The sequence below is a fragment of the Varroa jacobsoni genome, unplaced genomic scaffold, assembly GCF_002532875.2.
Source record: "Varroa jacobsoni isolate VJ856 unplaced genomic scaffold, vjacob_1.0 contig00125, whole genome shotgun sequence".
Lineage (NCBI taxonomy): Eukaryota > Metazoa > Arthropoda > Arachnida > Mesostigmata > Varroidae > Varroa > Varroa jacobsoni.
This window is the reverse complement of record NW_019214413.1, coordinates 38,345-59,376: the sequence shown is the minus strand read 5'-3', so window position 1 is coordinate 59,376 and position 21,032 is coordinate 38,345. Positions and strand designations below refer to the sequence as shown.

General features: G+C 39.6%; 4 protein-coding genes across 7 annotated transcripts; 3 read left to right on the top strand and 1 right to left on the bottom strand.

Moving 5' to 3' along the window:
- Positions 1 to 286: 286 nt before the first annotated feature.
- Positions 287 to 3,196, top strand: LOC111270810 (ubiquitin-conjugating enzyme E2 T). 3 transcript variants are annotated; one of them, XM_022851228.2, is made up of 2 exons: positions 287 to 381; positions 2,213 to 3,196. In XM_022851228.2, the coding sequence occupies exon 2, from the start codon at positions 2,483 to 2,485 to the stop codon at positions 2,993 to 2,995; it is 513 nt and encodes a 170-aa protein (XP_022706963.1). In that variant the 5' UTR covers positions 287 to 381; positions 2,213 to 2,482; the 3' UTR covers positions 2,996 to 3,196. The 3 variants fall into 3 exon arrangements, with proteins under 3 accessions (XP_022706963.1, XP_022706961.1, XP_022706962.1); XM_022851226.2 differs by having other exon boundaries at positions 292 to 454; XM_022851227.2 differs by having other exon boundaries at positions 294 to 417.
- A 216-nt stretch (positions 3,197 to 3,412) lies between these two features.
- Positions 3,413 to 5,146, top strand: LOC111270811 (uncharacterized). Its single transcript, XM_086972646.1, has 3 exons — positions 3,413 to 4,274; positions 4,452 to 4,585; positions 4,928 to 5,146. The coding sequence occupies exons 1-3, from the start codon at positions 4,146 to 4,148 to the stop codon at positions 5,043 to 5,045; spliced, it is 381 nt and encodes a 126-aa protein (XP_086828772.1). The 5' UTR covers positions 3,413 to 4,145; the 3' UTR covers positions 5,046 to 5,146.
- A 614-nt stretch (positions 5,147 to 5,760) lies between these two features.
- Rpn10 (regulatory particle non-ATPase 10) lies at positions 5,761 to 15,607 on the top strand. The gene is made up of 6 exons (XM_022851225.2): positions 5,761 to 5,899; positions 6,612 to 6,922; positions 12,625 to 12,938; positions 13,283 to 13,574; positions 13,778 to 13,827; positions 15,379 to 15,607. The coding sequence occupies exons 1-6, from the start codon at positions 5,874 to 5,876 to the stop codon at positions 15,382 to 15,384; spliced, it is 999 nt and encodes a 332-aa protein (XP_022706960.1). The 5' UTR covers positions 5,761 to 5,873; the 3' UTR covers positions 15,385 to 15,607.
- On the bottom strand, positions 15,589 to 20,258 carry LOC111270808 (REST corepressor 1). 2 transcript variants are annotated; one of them, XR_015315093.1, is made up of 5 exons: positions 20,099 to 20,258; positions 17,859 to 18,460; positions 17,495 to 17,662; positions 16,928 to 17,068; positions 15,589 to 16,214 (listed from the first exon to the last, which is right to left on the bottom strand). XR_015315093.1 is itself a non-coding variant. In XM_022851224.2 (5 exons), exons 1-5 carry the CDS (start codon positions 20,145 to 20,147, stop codon positions 16,169 to 16,171), a joined length of 1,038 nt encoding a protein of 345 aa, XP_022706959.1. In that variant the 5' UTR covers positions 20,148 to 20,253; the 3' UTR covers positions 15,589 to 16,168. The 2 variants fall into 2 exon arrangements, 1 of the variants encoding a protein (XP_022706959.1); XM_022851224.2 differs by having other exon boundaries at positions 17,463 to 17,662; positions 20,099 to 20,253.
- Between the last annotated feature and the right edge of the window lie 774 nt (positions 20,259 to 21,032).

The following is a 21,032-nucleotide window of genomic DNA, read 5'->3' as shown; positions in this document are numbered from 1 at the left end:
GTGGGGGCAGCAGCCGAAAGGAATGTTTTGAAAACAATTATGGAGAAATCAAACGCTGATGCTGTGAAGTCCAGTGATCTATTTCTGGCAAATTCCATTGTGCCGTTACTAGAGCCGAGGCCTCTTACATATAAAAAAGCATCGTACACGTATTTAACGAGCCTACGCTTCTGCAATTTTCTATTGACCTGCCATCAGTCATCACCCGGGTTCTAATGCCTAATGGCCCGCCAAAAATTTAAAAGTTCTCTCCTCCCGTCTTTCCACAAATTCAGGCGGGTTTTCATGTCATAAACACTCACTGAATGAGCTTTTAGCTGGCGGTTTAGAAAACTACTAAGAAATAGGTGCCACCTACCTATTATCATTACGACGAACACGGTGAATAGTTACTTGGACAGTAGTGCTCTTTTTACAGTTAAGGCCTTCATATTTTTTGTCTAACAAACGCCTGGTACGCAATTCCGATTCATCGCAACCATTTAGGTTTCCAAATACTGTTATAAATACGTTTAGAGTGGAACAATTGAAATTAAAACTTATAAAAACGAATATATATGTAGCATATGTGATTTACATTTATGTACATGAGTGAACTGTACCTAACGTAGGACGTCATACGCAGTATTTATCTACAGTACTTAGCCTTTCTTGTTGCACTGTACTTAGCCGCTGCCCAATATATGTACGATAAGCAGTTTCTATTTAAACAAAGTCGATAAATGGGAGATCTGTCATGAGCCATGCTCCTACCTTCATATGGGAAAAATAGAATATTGCATATAATCCAAACGAATAGCGTGAGTGAGAGTATCTCCATATCTCAAAATCTTAACAAAATAACATGAATATAAAAGTGAAATATTTTGGTAGCTTTACTTGACTTCTGTAAACCGCGTTATAAACCGTGATTTTAGTGCTATACGTGAAATTTTTCCCAAAGACTCGTATTTGCTGAATATGATCTGTGCATTTTAGGACAGTGGAGGACGTGGATAGGATGAAATTATTAGAAGATTACATCTGTAGTATGCGAGCAGTTCCATTTGTTCTAGAAAGATGTTCACAGATTTAATTTATGTAGATGATTGTATTATTTATTTATGTAAGTACGTGATACTTGCTTTGAGTTTTCATGAGCTGTTAGTGTCTTTTCTTACGTTACCAACAACAGAATGTTGGTCTTATTTTAGCTGCTGAAAGTTTTAACGCGGTTTACAGAAGTCAAGTAAAGCTACCAAAATATTTTACTTTTATGTTCATGTCATCTTATCAAGATTTTGAGATATGAAGATACTCTCTCTCACGATATCCTTTTTGATTATATGCAATATTCTATTTCTCCCATATGAAGGGTAGGAGCATGGTCCATGACAGATCTCCCACTTATCGGCTTTGTTCAAATAGAAACTGCTTAGCGTACAGATACTGGGCAGCAGCTAAGTACAGTGCAACAAGAAAGGCTAAGTACTGTAGATAAATACTGCGTATGACGTCCTACGTTAGGTATAGTTCATTCATGTACATAAATGTAAATCACATATGCTTCATATATTCGTTTTTATAAGTTTTAATTTTACTGCTTTTGTGGATGTGTAAACTAATCATGCTCAGTTTACATTATGACACACTTATCCGTTAATGAGTGGCCTAAGGTAAACAGCAAGGCTATGACATCAAAGGCCAAATGTTTCAGTCCCGCATGGCACGTGCGAACAAACGTAGTCTTGGATGCGAAGACTGGCAAGCTGATTTTTGTTAGGCTGTTGCCTTTTAAATTATTTGTTGTGATAATGTAGCGTAGTCTTACGCAACAAGTAACTACACACGAACTTTTTTTTAGCATAATCAGCTTTAAAAATACTATTTTTTGTAAATGTCGTTTTTTCGAAGTACTCCCAAATGCTGACTGGAGGCTTTCTTATTTGACTTTATATTTGTGAGTGACTTTTAGTGTATGTTTTTTGAATGGCATTAGGTGTCAAATTTGGAATTACGAAATAATTCAACAAGTTAAATTAACTTGTAGAGCCTATTACCCCAATATTACGGTTAATAACTTTTTCTTTGTTCATGGGTGGCATCTTAAAATGATGGTGGACACACAAATGTGTCATAATTTTTTAAATGTCGAAGTTTTTAAGTAGGCCTTTCAGGACTAATCAGGTATTTATCGTTTTTTTTGTGATATATTCTTGGTAACGTTTTATAGGTGGGCATGTATATCGTATGCTGACGGAAAGGATATAAGTAGGTCATGCACAGAGGCCTAATCCGCAGGTGGAAGTGTGAAAACGTGATAATTACGGGGACAAGGTGGTGAGGTTCAAGAGCTCTGATCTGATTTTTAAGGAAAAATTGGCGGACGTTGAGGCAAAGAAAGATAGTGTGTACGGCAAAAGAAATTGCTGGGTATCACGACTTAAACTTCAGGATATATCAACGGCTTTTCGCTATTTGAAACAACTAACGTGTAAGAGCAATGCAAAGGTCTAACCGATTAGCGGCGGAGCTTCATCAAATGGCCACCTCGTTACCTGCAGGAATTGTGTGCTCTCAGGCTGCCGATGATGAAATCGGCCACCTTGAAGCCATAATTGACGGTCCTCCGGACTCCCCCTACGAAGGAGGGCGCTTTCATGTCGATTTACGTCTACCTGTTCGTTATCCCTTTGAACCCCCTGCGTTGCGAGTCACCACACGAATTTTCCATCCGAACATAGATCCGCAAGGCAGAGTATGCCTTTCCGCTATACAGTTGCCACCGAAGGGCACGTGGAAGCCTGCACTGAATGTCTGTGCAGTCCTAACGTCACTACGGGCTATTATAGCTCAACCAACGGCAGAGGACCCATTGATGGCGGACGTGGCTGAGCTTCTACAGAATGATCGAGCCGAATTTGATAGAACCGCAAGAAAATGGACGCAAATGCATGCAATGCAAACTAACAAGACGGAGGGTTCAACCTCTAGCGCAGAAAAAAAGTCGTTATGAGTGGAAATTAGGTTATCTTCGATAAAGATATTCGCTAGTGTAGTAGATGTACTCGTATTACAAAGGATTCACGTATCAAAAAATAGGTTCCAGTTCACCTTTAGCCTTTCGTATTAATGAAAAACATTTTTCGAAGAAAAAGCAAAACCATTCAGTTCATTGCTAAACGAATAGATCATATCACTAATAAAACATCGATAATATGTTGTTTTTATTAGACGATGGATAGAAGCTCAAACGTGTTATAACAGGTACATAACCCTGAATCGGAAAAACCTAATTTTTTCATATATTTTTTTGATAATAAATGAACTGAATGAAATGAATAGAAAGCATATATTCATTTTTTCCAGGTAGTGATTTTTTACTGCTATCACTTTAGGAATATATTCTTCACGTGGGCGTTTCGGTCACATTTTCGAATAAATAAACAAAAAATCTCCTTGGCAACGTGCCCACTCAGTCTGAGAAAGCTGAGCCAACTAACAAACACTTTCTGGACGCTGAGTCAAGAACGTTACTAATTCGGGTCCATCAACACCCATTTAATCATTTAATAATGTGTGTGTGAAGAAAAAAATTTAAAAAAAATAGATTTTTTCAGTGCATGGCGCAAACGATGTTCCATTCATTGCAGTAACTATATCGGTGAATACAAGCTGATGAAGCCGCTTTTTCGATTATTTTTAGCACAGTAACCAAGTTTATTCTTGTAAGTAAGCGAGATGCTATTATATCATATAATATCGATATATACATACATATATATAAACAAAAAGATTAAAATATTAGATAATTGTATATACTTTGTCGTTTAGTCAGCCTGCTGGATTGGTACCTTCATCTATAGAAGATGTCATCGACGATGGCAAGTGAAAAACAACAGCGAATCATAGAAGCAAGGATCCAGGCTTCTCCACCGATCTAAACACTGCATTAAAATAGCATAAAGCACAATGCCTCATAAAAGCCCATAAATTTTAGGCATTTACCTTCATTGAGACAGAAGTATTTTGAGTAGCCTTCTGCTAATCCCCTGTTTCCGTACGCAAGAAAGACGATGTTCACCGCTTGTTTCCACTAGGCGCGGGCTTAGTTCCATGTGGTATGGTAAACCCATGAAGCATTCCGTGCAGCTTACCAGTAGGTCATGTGTTCAACCAGTTGTAATCCACCGTACCTCTTGTACGCTTTCGACGAGGCTCTGACGGCATTTGAAGCTTATCTAGATTCGCTTGCTGAAACCTCATCCCCTGATAAATCCGCAGGGACCTCACAGGTATGTCCAAAGTATAACGTCAACACGTTTTATCTGCCTATCTTGAATGGCTCTTGTCAAGGTGCTACTAATAAGAGGTTATAGCGGCATCGCATATGGGTTAAAAAAATTGTCATTTGGTGGATTTTAGTTAGAATTAGTTTTCTTTTTCTCTCAATTTATCCGCTCTTTAATCAGGTGTGCGTTGGTCGCTTCGGATGCCTTTTGGTCGATTACTTAAATCTTATTGAGGCGTGCGTCACAAATCATCCCGATTTAAGCGATCAGGTAGTCTGCATCAAATCACAACTCATTCGACATTATGGACAACGGTACGTTGTCATTTATGAATAGCTGTCAAATTATAGGCTCTGTTTGATTTGACAGGATTCAGAGTCTTTAGCTTCTTCAAAGTACAACCTATTTATTTTCGACTACCCAGGAATCACTGTAAAACACAAATAAGGCACAACAAGTGGAGATAATGGCCTACAACTCCAATAGGTGGAATAATATGTAAAAACTAATTTTATTCACACACAAACATTATGGAACATTGAGTTGTTGGTGGGACTTGGAACTGGTAACATGGTCACCATCCATAGTCACCATTTAAGTCAGTTTTAATAAAAGACTAATTAAATGACTAATCTCTGTCTGCTTACGATATACAGCAGGGGATCCCCAGGGCTAACAGCGCTACAGTCAGCTCTACGAGCCATCTTCGTCGAACAACAACTTCACCTTGGTACTCCTACATCGCCGCTTCGACCTCTTTCTCTCCAGCAATAAAACACGTTGTTGTTAAACGAACTTTTACAAAGCAAAGGCTGAGATAGCGAGTTCTAGGAGAAGTTAATAGACGCCAATAAATTTTGTATTGCCCTTCTTTTGGATCTTTTGGATTATTAATTACCTATACAAAACTATCAGAATTAAAAAAGACGGTTTGTATATAAGTGTAAAATGCTGCCCGTACCGTTTTCGAGAAGGCTGACGCCTGTGAACTTTGATTTCTTATTGCTCAGTTTCATTTTCCAAGCTAATTTCTATTAAATTTGTGCTTAAAAACCTTACTATTGACCTACGCTCGTTTTCTACAATTAATCCCTATTATCACAGGTTAATGTTTAAAATCGGTAGTTACGTTGCGACGCGCCAACTGTTTAACATACTTTTCTTGCTACGACCAATCGTCTTGTTAGTTTTTAATTGTTAAGATAGCAGTTATTATTATTACTGTCTATTAACAATAATTATTTTCCTAGTCGAATCAGCTACATCGTTAAGTTCTTTTACTTAATATTGACATTTGTTTGCCTTAGTCGTACCCCCTAGTAAGGTTTCATTTGAATAGTCTCTATAGAATTTAACGTCATAACACTGTCTTTACAATACATAATTTTTGATAAATTGGCCTTATTTCCTGTTGAAACGACAGCATTCATCACTATTCGCGGTACTCGTTTGATTTTAAAGACCACCCGGCCGTCGTTTGAATGCGACTTACGATCCTTCTCCGGCTGTGTTTACAAATCTTGATCCTGTAGTTTTCGCTGATTCACTTCAAGTGGTGTGAAGTTCGGTGCATCGAAAACTATAAAAAAAAAAGGTTCCATAATGGTGCTTGAAAGTACAGTGGTTTGGTAAGTAAGAACCTCTTGTACCAATCGCCGGAATTTCTGTTTACAGTACTTTCGAGCAAAAATGAACCCTACCACCGCAACAGCAGAGTGATACGTTATGTTGAAAAAAATTCATTGCGAATGTCTCTACTAGCAAAAACTGGAAAGCAGACCGACTCAGCGCAAAATGTCGGGAAGGTCCCTTCTAAGCAGCTCCATACAAACGTGCAAAAGTGTATCTCCGGATTCAAAGAGTAATACGCTACCTGGCCGGTTTCTAATTTCAATTATAGTACATGTACAAGCGCCGTGATCTATTATTTCATCTAGTTTTTTTCAGCTAGTCAGGCTAAAGCCAAGTATGAGAAACACGTGTAAAGAAGCATTTTGAGGGTGCAATCTGTTTAGGTAATTTTTCAAAAGCAGTGACTATATATTTTCTGGTATGTGTTCTTAATAGACTGTACAAGATTTTTTACTATTACCTTAGGTTCGAGAAGTGACATTAATATCAACGAAAACCTCGAAATCAGTTTAGACTGCCCCGCACACATTATGGCTATTGGAATGACTTCATTTTTTCGACGTAAATGAATTTAAGTTGAGCTCGTATTTGGTGTAAGCCAGTAAGCTTGAATTAACAGACGAAATCGTCTAATCGCCTGTTGTCAGACATGTCGAATCAGACCAATAGCTAATAGTTTAAATGTGTTGTTCAATTCACCAATTATAGTGTGGATAACTCGGAGTACATGCGAAATGGCGATTTTCTTCCGACACGTCTCCAGGCACAGCAAGAAGCTGTTTCTCTGGTGTGCCATTCGAAGGCGCGCTCCAATCCGGAAAACAATGTCGGGCTGCTTACGCTAGCAACGACAGAGGTTCTGACCACGCTGACATCCGATGTGAATCGCCTTTTAGCAAAGCTGCACTCGGTTGAACCGCAGGGGAGCCTGCAGTTAATATCAGGCCTACGTATAGCGCATCTTGTTCTCAAACATCGTCAGGGCAAGAATCATAAAATGCGTATAGTTTGTTTTGTAGGTAAGTACAGCGCACATTGACAAGACGAAAAAATCAATTCAGTTCGATTTAGGCACCCAGTATTAAAATAAGTGTGGTGCGTAACTCGATAAATGCCATCATCATTATAAGGTGTATCAAGGATTGCAAATCTCAACGTGGAATGCTAGATAGTGCTGTTTGAAGGATACAACTTTTTTTTAACAAAAATGGTGACGAGGCAGTTGTTTTAACTTAACGTTCATTTGATGCTATTAGTTGATTGGAGGAAAGTATTATGTGAAAAATAGTAGGATAATGCTAAATTGGAAATTTCTTAGCAAATTGGCTTGCATTCAAAAATACAAACAACAAAGGACTCTACCTCAAGAAAATCTCAACCTTGTGACTCCAATCATTTATTCGTCACTTATGCCTCTCTCCAATCATCTGCTATATCATTATTACAACTCAGAATTTTCTATAGTTAAGATATTACAAAGGATTAGAAACTGAATCAACCGCCAGACGAATGCTTTGATCAGTCTTCAGATTATAAAAAAAAAAACACTAGCAGAAATAACGATGGTATCGAAGTAACGTCAGGCGTTGTTCAAGAATCAGCCAAACAAGAATGAGACACAATGGCGTTATCGCATTGTGGTACAAAAAGATTACTGCATCATAACTTCGTTGCTAAAGTATTCGTCTGATACTGTGGGACACTAATTTACTAAACTGCTAGCTTCTGAGGGACTTGGTTTGGACTTAATGTAATATTTTTTCATACAATAGAGAAAACTGGTAAACTGCGCTAATTTCAAGTTCCACGATTGAAGTGTTTGCCCGGAGGTGTACTTTTCGCACCCATTAAATACTAATTCCCATTTTTTCCTCATTTCTATTGCTATCTTGCGCCTCTCGTTGTGCAGTTTTATAGCTGCGCGTAGCTTCAATTATGGGACAGTCTTCTACATAGGATTGTTTGCACTCTTTTCCGTCGGATGAGCTCCTGTACGGAATTCTAACTTACATTCCATAGCAACCTCTAGTATGGACTCCTGAAGCACGCCTGCTATGATGTTGAACTATATTGGCGTACGTTATAGCCGTTTTTTACGTTAAGTGGGCGTGTGGCTCATAACGCTTAAAATGGCCTGTCTGTTGCAAGTTTGAACAATTTCGGATGCAGAAGATTGTCTGTCCAACACAGCTCTCTCGGCGACTGCTTCCCTACCTTCCTATAGGTATTCCCTACCTATAGATGGTTATCGACACGGTCTTATTAAAGACCGTGTCGATAACCACCTAAGTGAATCTTTTTTTTTTTGGAGGTTAAGGGCAAATGCATTATGCAGACCAGACATCACTGAATTGTGATTTGTCCGGTACTGTGGGACTCTCACCTACTAAACTTTGGACTCCTTTGTCAGCTTGGGTCATGGTTCGGGATATGATCGATTCCTGTGGGACTCCTGCTGTGACCGTATATCTTGTCCCATCCGCTATTAGTGTTCTGTTCTCTAAGTATGAACTGATGATCCTGCGTAGATACTTAGAGATATCCTTTTCTTCCAGTGCTTCCATGAATTTTCCCCAGTTCATGCTATTAAAAGCATTTCTAACATCCAGTAGGATTAGCAGCACGAAATTCCGAGTCTTTAGTATGCTTTTCATCTCTTCCCTCGCTAGCCCGATGACCCTGTCCACAGCTGTTAGCGTACAACGGTGTTTCCTAAAGCCGTATTTGTCTCCGACAGTGCCTCTTTATCTTCAATCTCCTTGTTCAATCTGTTTACTATTATGCTTTCAATAGCTTTTGCTGCTGTATTTAGAAGGCCGATTGGTCGAAATGCCGTAACACCTATCTTATTTCCCGCTTTTCGAATCAGTACTAAGTTTGCTTCCTTCCATATATCCGAGAATTTTCCTCTCCGGAGTATGTCGTTCGCCAATTTTTGTAATATCCTGGGCTATCTCTTGATCAGTGTCTTGACTACTTCCGGTGGGACTCCGTCGGGCCGTGGTGCTTTCCCCGCTGCTATTTTGTTTCCTGCTTCTGTTATTTCTTCCAGAGTTACTTCGGGGATGTCTCTTTCATCTACCTCAATCGTTGTTTCATACCTTTTTGGTTGCATAGGGAATAGGTTTCTTACCGCTTTCATCACTGTGTCTGGGAGGATTGGTGGTGATCTTTTTTTTATTTTGTCCATTACTATTTGACAAAGGAGTCCGAAAGCGTCTCGGTCGACTGCTTCTATGAGTTTTTTCCAGGATTTTTCCTTACTATGTTGTATACTTTGTCTTAGTTTATTTCGGGCTTCCTGGTATTCCCGGAGTTGTTGTGTCGCTCTTTGTTCTGTTTCTGGTTGAAGATTATTTGTGCGTTTCTGCCAGCTTCTTGTTCTTGCGTATGCACGCCTTTTCCTCACGCATATTTTCCTGAGGTCTGCGGTTTCCTTATTCCACCAGTGTTTTGGGCGGTGGTGGTGTCGATCTCTGGGCGGTTGTCGATCAGCTTTTGTACACGCGTCAATCATAAGCTGACTGAGTTGTTGCGCTTCTATCTGTATTCCTCCAGCTACCGTTTCGTTTACCATAATTTTCTCGCACCTTCCGTCTAACTCTCTTCGCAGTATTGGGAGGTCTAATTTCCTTGCTTGCCATCCTTTCGTCTTTCTCTGTGTTCCTTCCGGTGGTCTTGTTAGCTCAACTTTAAAAAAATATGTAGTGGTAATCACTGTCACTTTCTTCTTCGTCCAAGACTCTCCACCCTGTTGTGAAGGCTGCTGCTTCGTTGTTTACTAATGTGATGTCTATATGTGATGGGATGTTATGTTCACAAGTAGGAGCCTGTCCATCATTAAGCATTGCCAGTCCCTCTGTTACCGTCCACTCTAGGGTGGCTATTCCTCTTCGGTCGTTTCTTCTGCTGCCCCATATTACATTCTTCGAGTTAAAATCCCCTGTGACTACAGTCTTTTTCCTATTATCATGTCGTTGGAAGGGCAGGCCCGAAACAATCATGGGTCCGACATACAACGCCTGGAATTAACAGAAGTACAGGGAGTACGGTCCCCCTCGAGACCTATTGTTTCTGGTCAATAGGAAAGCCAGAATGGAGGATGGACTGGAACGGTTCAAAGGGAAGGATGACGAAATGACCGTTCCTGCAAGCCCTTCAGTGAATCTATCCTTTCGAAAGCTTTACTAGGTGAGCGGTGCCGTCAGTCAGCCTTCCACTAATTATCGTTTTCAGGGCCGTTCCGATTGTGTTTAAGAGACAAATTAGTCGATTCCCTACTGAGTCAACAGAAAGTTCTCCTGGTTGTTTTTATAAAAGCTGCAGTTATTTTCTTTCACTCTAGGGGGAACTAGTTTTTGCTCCGAATTCTGACCGTTATCGATGTGAACCTTTCAGGCTGCTCCAGGAAAAGGATCTGTTTAACTTAAGAAGGAATTTTATTTGGTCTAGAGTTACTCTGTCATAACGCCAATGTATTTTCGGTAGATTCAAGAGTTGTTCTTGCATTTGTATAAATGTCCATTGTGCCGCCAGTGTTCGCGTGGGCAGGGAAAAGCCTCGTCACCGCTTTCCCTACTATTTTTTTTGGAAGCGTCGATTTTAACTTTTTCGTTCTTTACGTGACGATCCCGCATGACTTTCTTTAGACGTTGCTCCCAACAGCTCCTTCCATCTTCGAATGGTTGATATAAATTTTTTCTTGTAACTGCGAATTTCTTCCATTTCTGTCCGTGTCTCCCTATCGTTGTGCACTGTCATCGTACCTTATTGCAGGTTTTCTTGGAAGTCCTCGATCCGTCCCGTCAACTAGTGTGTGATAAGGTACCTATTAGTTACATGAGATTGCTTCGTACGCTTCGTAATCATTTTTACTACAGATTGCGATGTGATGTGTCCAGTTTACTTGTACGTCATACCGGTTGAAGGGTATCGTCCCCCTACCTGACATCTTATCCATGCTGATTGCTATAGGAGTTTTCCTCCAACATTTCTGAATTCGTTTATACATGACATGATCACCCAGATAAGACAGAAGTAGCAGTCAACTGAAACACTACTGCATTGCATCATTCAGAACTTGACAACTCAGAGTCATCCAGTTTTGGCAGATCCTTTAGGTTGTAGTACTCTTCCTTTGCTTTAGTACGGTAGGTCATTACAGCAGCCAGCGTAATTCGAACTTTTCAATTTGCTAGTCATCTCTGTACACCGATAATAAGGGCCCGATTTCTATCATTTAAAGAACAAGGTGCTTAGGTGGCACTTTTTTTGTACTCATCATTAGGCAATCTGAAATTAATTATGCGTTTCAAATTAAAAAGTAAAATAAAAATTAAAACGTTCAAGTAAATAATGAACTAATACACTAGTTATTTTGAATTCAGCTACATTAACGACAGTAATAAAACAGTTGGAGTCATTCTATAGTAGTTGCAGCAGATATTACCATATATATGTATATATATTGCAGGGACGGACTCAAAGAGTGATGCTGCAAACTTAGTAATAGTCTGATGAAGTTAAGTCCAGCTAACTAACTTTTTTCAGATTGTCTGGTAGGTTCACAGCGAATTTTGAATCGGGCGCCATAAGCAACGTTGAGTCAGCAGTGATTTAACGGAAGAATGTAAACTAGCTTTTGTTTGGCACTTGTATGATTTAGTTAAGTCGCACAAGCTTTAAAGGCTCATAATAAACAGTCTTAAACGTGGTCAGTTTAAACTCTTGTTTCTGGAAAAAGCTGAATGTGACCCAAACTGGTATGGGGTACGTGGGCAGAAAGTGGTTTGCTCTTTCTCCAAACGGTCACTTCACGTGCAGGCTAATTCTTTGATAAAAAAAATGCTCGAATTATTAGTGCAGTTAAGTAAAATCCACATGAACTTTTGCAAGATAACAGATGATACATCACTACCCGAATTAAGTGTTTCAAGAATCTAGCAAGCAATGATTACGTCAATCGGGTAAAAATTTGGGTTTCCTGATCATTCAACCGATTGCCAATTGATAAACCGTGTGTGCATGACCAATCATCTTTCGAAACTGAACGTTTGATAACTTTTTCCAAAGATGGTGATGGGTGATGAAAAGTGGATAAGATACATTACGCTACTCGACACAGATCTTGATCAAAGCGAGAAGAACGCGAAATCTGAGGTCGCGAGAGTCTCTCAGGCGAGAGCTAATGCCGAACCCAAAAAAGATAATGCTGCGTATTTTTTGAGATTTTAGAGGAATGCTCTTGTATGAACTTCTATTAAACAATCGAGGTGCTGTCCTTAAATCTATACTCTAGGTTAGGTTAGGTTAGGCCTCACACATCGTGACTTGACAAAGATTGTGCGAGTCTAATTGAGCTGCCTTACCTAGCGTATCACTCTTGACCTTGCTTTTCACGATTATTTTTTTTCTGATCCTTGTAGGACTCCTTTAACGACAAAAATTGGCTGTCTTTTGAAACAAAGATATTAATTTCTGGAAAGTTACTCGAAAAGCCGCCTGAAATTTGGGCAAGGGTCATCGCTAGTAACGACCAATATATCATTGATTAAAGTTGTCTGAGTAAAACATCGTTGAAAATGAATTTAAGATTAGGTAGAATTCCCCTGCGAACCAATGGGACGACTTCATAGTACTTCGATCAAATTGCAAGTTGGCGACTATTACGCGTTTCTAAATAAAATCACATTACATTATCTGGCTACTTATTTCCTTGCAGGTTCACCTATTGCATGTGATGCAAAGGAAATGGTGAAATTAGCTAAGCGACTTAAAAAAGAGAACGTCAATGTTGACGTAATTAACTTTGGGGAGGACGAAGCAAATGCGGAAAAGTTAAAAAGTTTTGTTGAAACGCTAAATGGTGGGAGAGAAAATGCAGGTTCGCACCTGGTCACCGTAACTGCGACACCCCACCTTAACGAGGCGCTGATTTCGTCACCGATTATCCAGGGCGAAGACGGCAGCGGCGCCGTACCAGCCGGCGGGTTTGAGTTCGGAGTTGATCCAAATGAAGATCCTGAACTAGCTATGGTAAGCAACCAGCCAGTCTCAATAGTGTTATCAGTACGAATACCATGACGAACGCATCAAGTGCAAAAAAGTCAATGTGTCTTTTGTTCACCTGTTTCAAGTAAGGTGCCTTACGGTGATTGATGATAACAGTAAGTCATTGTACAGTGAATCCATTAGTATAGTAGACGATAAACAGCGCAACATACTGAAGTTTGCTGTCAACGGCATTTTAAAAACCATACCCAGATCTTTATAGTGTTCTTAGAGCCAATGAAAAGGCCTTTAATTCGCATACGGTCAGTGCGTTTTTGCGTACCCGAGGTTGAATTCAATTAACGATAGATGTATCTGCTTTTCGGTAGGCACTACGTGTGTCCTTGGACGAAATGCGACAGCGTCAGGAGGCCGAGGCTGGTAGTGCCCCAGGAGAAAACATCCGATCCGCAACAGCTACTGCGGCCGCTGCGACCGGGGCCGCTTCAGCAGAAGAGGACGGGCTTGAAAAAGCGCTACAGATGTCGATGCAACCCGGAGCCGAATCAGGATCTACAAGCTCAAATCCGCCAGCTAGCCAGCGGGCTTCAGAGCCGAACTTTGCAGCCATGACAGAAGAGGAACAGCTTGCATACGCAATGCGAATAAGCTTGCAGCAACGTGAGTGAATGTTCTCCGAGCTTGTAGCCTTTCATCATATCTGTCCGTCTACATATATCCTTTTCGTTCTCTAAGTTTTTTTATGGAGCTGGTTCTGACCTCTAGGCGTCTGTTTTAGCTGCATCCGTAAAGTGTTGATCGTCATTTCAAGAATCACGCGTAGATGTCTGTATTAAGAATATGCACTGCGTTACTATTTTCAGAGGAGCCAATGGAAACTGATGACGTTGCAAAAAAGGATGTCGAGAAAAAGGTTCGTTCAAAAACTCGTGCTACATTTGTCCTCATAAAATGCTTATTTTTTATTGCATATATTTGAGTATACGCGTTAACTAAAGCCGCTGCAAGGTACACTCGATTCTTACTCTTCATCACCACACACTGTATTGACCACTGTTTAAAATTTTTTGCATTGTTTTTACTTGGCGATGCTTTCAATCATTTTTCGTATACCCAAAAACTGATATTGGACCTGAGCTGCTTTGGGACGAATTTGGCTTTATCTCGGGGGTATATATTCTGCGATAATAGCATATATTGAAAATTGACACCACTGTGAAGTAATTTTATGAAGCTTTTTTTATAGGGAGTAAATAGTCTTCGACAATCATAAGCCTAACTCAACAATTGTGTACTTAAGCCTCTTAAACGGAGGCTGGTTTCAAACTTAAACCTGTTTGCGTTGAAACCACATTCTGCCGCCGAAGAAAGCATCGCGAACTTGTCGAGATTTTCGGCAGTTGAGAAAGAACGAAATAGGAATTTTAGAACGGGAGACCCGAAACCAAAGAGAAAATTACCCTGTTCCTCTTGCAAGGAAATATTTCATAAGCTTTCATATCAGGAAACGTTTTTTATACTACGTTTGTTTTCGTGATGCCATTTATCATTCTTATATACGTAGGGGGTTCAATGCTACATAGATGAACGCACGATTTATGTAGATAATTTTTAGGAAGTGCACTAAAGTCTGACTTAAATGCAAAGGCGGCAAAGAATAAGGAAGCTGCCTCAACTAACGAGGCGGTTCCGACGCTTACTGCCGCTTCACCATCGAAGATTCCCCGCCCTTCAAAGGACAAGCCACCTACTACCAACGTGCCATGCTCAAAAAAGTCTCGAAATAAGAGTCTGAAAGAGAAAAAAGACAAGAACGATGACCAGGCTAGCAAGAAGTAAACCTATCGAAAGTAAAAATAGCATTGACCGACAGCTGCAAAAATGATACGAGTAACCGTGATGAAAGACAAAACCAGGAAATGGAGAAAACTAAAAAGGGATATCTAACTGTCTGTCAGGTTCATATATAGTAGGAAAGAAGCGTATATGGAAAGAAGGAATTGCCGAAGATATTCGAATAAAGCGCAGAGAGAATATTAAGGGGGGGGGGGGGGGGTAGACTATTGCTAGTCACATCTTTAGACATATTTAGCAGCTGATTCTTAAATCATTAAGTATTCGAAAACTCAGCTGCTTTCTTATATAGCAAAACATTTAACGGCACCAATATCTATCAAGCCAAAAACTCAGCGACACAGTAAGTGCTTCCGTGTGTTGTAGGAGGTATAAACCAGCAACTAGAAAAGACGGGATAAAAGCTTTGTTTTATTTAGACATTAAGTCATCACTCATCTACCACATTTAAAAAGGTGTCACCTAAAACATATTGGATGTGAGCCACGATAGTTAGTCGAGCGCTTCAGTAATATTTGACGACATTTCTCTATACTTCGAGATTCCGACACTAGATTCCGAGGCTATATATTTTAACGTGTACTTTTTTCTTGTTAAAATGGGTTTACAGGAGTAGCGTATTCCGGCGATAAGTGACAACAAATGGATTAAACGCAAACAATTGTTCGTAAATAAATGGAATGTATTCACATAGATCAAACACTATATTCATCTACATACGCAACCGATTAAGAAGTACTGTGTGGTATTAGCTTAGGGTACACATATACATAAGGATTATATGCATTCTATGAATGGTGAATAAAGAAGCACTTAGAAATTATTTATATTTAAGTCAATACTTTATTTGTCTTCTCGTCCTTTGAAGTCGCTTTATCATTTTCTTGTCATATATATATTTAACAGCAAACATCTGCGTGTCAAGTAATCGTTAACATAAAGTATTACGATTTTTTCTTTCTTCGTAAACTACAGACTATCTGTTATTTTGTCGTTGATAATACCCTTGTTGGCTCATGTATGAAGCGTTTCTTGTCCAAACCCCTGTACACGTACCTAAAGTTGAGCAGAGAAGCTGAATATCTACGTCAACCATATTTCCTTGAAGACTATGGCATTTTTCCGTATCAAGGCCAGGCGACAAATGCTAATCAAGGCCAGGCGACAAATGCTATCTAAGTTTAATGACAGTTAAATGCCGGCGACAGCCTCGAGGGATACAAATAATGCCGGCGACAGCCTCGAGGGATACAAATCTCAGTTATAAGTTTAAATTGACCATAATTATATCGTTCAAAAGTCGCAGCATGGTAAAACGGTCGATGTGTGTTTAGAAACGCAAAAGAAAAACTGAAATAGTCTTAGCAGCCACTGATCTAGAGTGTAAAAATATATTTAATCTAGACTTTACGACGAGACAATATACTCGGTTTTTTCAGAGGTGACCTGGAATTCGATAATAAAGAGACAGGCACGTTATAAACCTATTTACTCTGCTACCTGAAATCATTCGATGTTTTAATGTCGCACTAGGAAATATAAATCAAAATTATGATGATTTAGGTTTTCCGTCAATATTACTATTTGTCGATATCGTAGCTTCCACTTGCTCAAGATAAAACCAAGATGATATCGATCATTTTTTTTCTTTTTCTTTTTAATTTTTTATTATAATTATAAATTTCCATTTTGAAAATTAGTAAAATTTATCAGTACGTTATATAAATATACCGAATAAGATACGGCGAACAATAGCTACATAGATGTGCATGCTATATAATTATTAGTCACATACAAAATCTATGAAACAATAAATTTAGGACTTTAGAACCTTTTCTAAAATTCCTTTTATCTGGCTTTTGCTGTTCTGATAACTGGCTAAAAAATTCTTTCATGGCAGTGCACACTTCACATCTGTCTACATAAAGGTTAGGAAGAACGATACCATCATTGACTGCAATCAATAACAAAAAAGACTCGATGCTAGAAACACTAAGGTGTTTTTGTTGTACCTGTAGGTAAGCTAACTTCACAGATCACAATACGACTGTCTTTTTTTTTACAAGAGAACAAGTATTCTAGGATTGGTACGAAAGTTAGTCTGGTAAGTTATGTATATATACATATATGCATATTTTGTTTAGTATAGGGCTACGTACCGAATAATCTTTTTGACTGGACTTCCGGTGGGACTTATGCTGTCGGGTGACTGACTTGGAAGAAGCGCAAAACCTTCTCGAGAAATTAGGCCGTTTCTGCGATCTTCCTCAAACTGACGAACCATCAGTTCCAGATTGTAGCTAAAAGTCACGTCACAAGGAGGAACAACTAATTACTCATCAACCCACACATTTGAATTCAGTTGCAGTTTTATATAGTAGCTATGCCTTTGTAACAATCCATTTGCGTCAGTGGTGTCGTTAGCAGAATATTCTGCCTGCCGGAAACTATTCAGCGTAAATCAGCGTAAAATTCAGCGTAGTTGAGACCTTTCTAAATGAATATTCTTTTTGAATAATTTATAGTAAACAGTGAGAATGTTCACATGATTCTACTGTAACGATATACAATTGTTAACTTAAGTCATAACCTGCAATTGCATTAGTACATAAATGATGAGACTTATCGTAAACGCACCAAATCATGGAAGTGCAAACCTTAACTATCGAAATTATAATTACGTTAATAGTTTACCGTTCCCTGTAATTGGTGAAGAAGAGTCTCACTTGTGCCTCTGTTTTATTGCCAATTAAGCGAGCTACCGCCTTAAAATCTTTGCCGTAGACGCGAATCGAATGCACCGCAAGTATAAGCTCGCTATCTGTCCACGGCGTACCCGTCGCGCATTTATTGGCTGCAAGACTGCTATTGCACAGTCTACGGTACATTTCCACCTGAAGCGTATTTCAACAACTCAAACGGTTAGAGACAATTATTCATAGTGGTTATTACCTTCGTTAACACACTTGTTGCAACGAATTTCCGGTACAAAAAAACGAGGATGTACGTTTAATAGATTGATCGCAACATAAGATACTACGATAACGACTAAACGAAAATCGTGCATTAGAATTCTTGCATAGAGCCTACCTGTTTGTGGTCCTTGCTGTCAACTCTATTGTGCACGAGTTCCTCACTAAGTCTCGCTGAGGTCTCTTGGAGCTCAGCAAGTTGCTTTGAAACCGTATCATTTTCAATAACTTGCTCTAGTTCGTTTAACGTAAAACGAAATCTGTCACCACTTTGAGGTGGATCAATTCGCCGGCTAAATAAGATCCTACCAACCCTTGTAATGATGGGTCTGCTCTTAATACTGCGGCCATTTTTCTTTGGACTGCCTCTGCCCACAGGATTATAGTCCGGGTCCTGACTCAGCGGCGGGTCGGGTGTTTCGCGAATTTTAGTTGAATAGTAAAAATCTAAGAGTTGGACAATACTTTTATTTGGCAACAGGTCCTTGTAACGATGGAATTTTTTTTTGTGTTTTGAAAAACATTTTTTGAAGAGAACTTTTTCGTCATTAGTCCACCGAACATGAGGATTCCCAAGAAATTTTTTAACTTCCGGTTTAAAATCATCACTAGAGTAGTCGGGTTCAAAGAGTAGATCCGCTTTGTGGATTTCCGAACCATTAGTGTACGGGACAAGAGCTGGAATTTCAGCCTGGAATTCAGGCCCGACCCGAACACCACCTACAAAAGTTTCAACATTTTAGTTAAGGAGATTATGACCATTATTCCTGTCATTTACCTTATTTGAATATTGGGATAATTTATGTAAGCTTACCGTTATGATAGTATTACTGCTATTAACGTAAATATTTTAATATATCTAGAAACATAGCACCTGTTAGTTTTCCTGCAAATTGGCCAGGAAATAGTAGCAGCCTGCATGTGTAACCCTAACCCATGACTGTGAATATAATTGCAATAATCGATCGAAAATATTTCCGATAAAACTCACAAATATTATCTGTCCGTAAATATAACTAAATATATGCATCGAGTTCCACGTTTGGAAGTACTTCGTATGCTATCCAAATACGTAAGAATATCAGTAATCAACCAATCCATACAGTTTTCCTCCTGTGTTAATCGTAAGCTTGATAATAAAAATGTATTGAATAATGATCCACATAACCAAACTGTTGAAATGATTGAACCTCGCATATGAAAAAATTATCATTACCGTCATAATGATAATAATGCGAATAATGCTCTAGTTAATATATACCAGAACGAAATGCACTATCGTATAAATATAGCACTTGGCCCAGAGTTTATCGGGGAACCTGCCTAAGCTTAATCAGGCTAATACCTCACCATCTGTACTGGGTACCACGCAACGCATTAGATACCATTCAATACATCAAGCCCACTGGCTTTAGTTAAAGGCCCTATCAAAGACTCAAATTTTTCCTCAAATATTCCTGTGAATCAAGACGTCTGGTTTATTTGTGTGGAAACCTGTTATCTACACATTGAATCGTTGCTAAACAACTACACAGATATTATACCAATTAAGCCTATAAATATTTTGGTGTCGTTGTTAAAGTATTCGACACGATCCCTCGAAGCGACAATTCTATGGAGCAAGCAAACGGTAATTCTTATTCACAGTGAAAATCAACATTGAATTGTACACAGCGTACGACCGCAATTCCTACGAGATCGCGTACCTCCGCATAATAGGTCAAGTACTTTTATGCTAAAACTAATAACTGAAGAAATTAGACATCGCTAACGGGAGCGGACTGTTCGTGTGTGACTTTTGTCTGTCGCCAAGGCCAGATCACAGCGCACTGTCCGGTCTTGTGTCTTGCTTTGAACAAGCGGACCAACAGCGCTTATCAAGACACACGATATCGCAACGAAGTACGAAACTACAATATTGAGGATTATAAACCTGAGGTGTGGACAACTTAACAGAATTATTATGGACATCCACTAATAGGAGATTTCCCCCAACTTTGCTGAGCCTAGAAATTGGCAGCCGCTCGAGCCCTAGCGCGAATTACGGCCGCATATTGATGAGCTGGCCTGAAGAATGCTATCGCGGGTTGGGAAGATTCGAATATCCTCACTCCTTCATGGGCGATGAAACAGGCGACTTGAAAATGGCACCAGAAAGAAGAAATCGCACAAACAGACCCTTGGAACTGGCTCCGTTGACACACAACTAGGATGAGAACACAGTTAGATCTGTCTCACTGGGACTGAGCGGATTCTCTTGTCATATAGCGGAAAATCGTCAAACAACGGGTGTGTTTCCAGTCGTTCAACACCGGACCTGCACTATAACCGTTGATCTGTCATTGTTGAGGCACTTACTGGTTTTCACATCGCCCTCGGCTCTAGCGCGGCGGCTGGGACGCGTCATCGACGGCGCTGGTTCGACTCCAGCGAGAATCGCGGGATACCTGGTCAACTCCCAACAAAGCGCTGTTCGCTCCCCTGCGAGATTTAAACGCACACGGTTGCCAGCTGAGCTGGCGACCGGCGAGATGGTGGCGACATCTGTGGGACACAGACCATTTATACGCATCGAAGTAGCCATTCAGCAAGTAGCTGCAACTTATTAGCGACTTCTTGTAGGCAGTAATTTTCATCGAGTAGCGTTTGTATTACAATACTAAGTTAATCTGGGTTAAAAAAGTAGACATAGAACTCACTAACCAATTAATGAGCACAGGTCAGCTGAGCGTTGGCAGCACCATTCCTCGGCTGCTCTGTGGCGCCAGACTATTGGGGATACTGAATATCTAGCTACCTGAGTTGAATGATAGTCTACTCATCTAGTGTAACACGATTGTATAAAGTTTGGAAAACCTCCTAATAATTGATTCGTTTCTATCGGCAGTTAGATATTCTGTGGATCGTTGCACATTCTAAGCAATTCCGTTGAAGCTCTAGCGTTCGTGCCCTCTCTTTGAAATGGTGACGGCGATTGGTTAAAGATTATAGATTAGGTTATTTTTGAAAATTATCTCTTAGGTACATAATGGAACACTTTAAAATTTGCCAGTATAGTTATTGAATTAAATGTTTACGATGATACGTTTACGAGCAATTAATAGATTAAAGTAAACCTCTTTCTTAGCTAACTAAATTATGATAATCGTATTTGATATTACTTAATCTAAAACTGAAGTCACAGCTCATACGTCACACATTATTTTGTCAACTTCTTAGAAATCGATGTTGTCGTCAGAAGATTGGAAAATCAGGCGCTTATTAGGAAAACGCCCATTTGACTTCCTTCAAA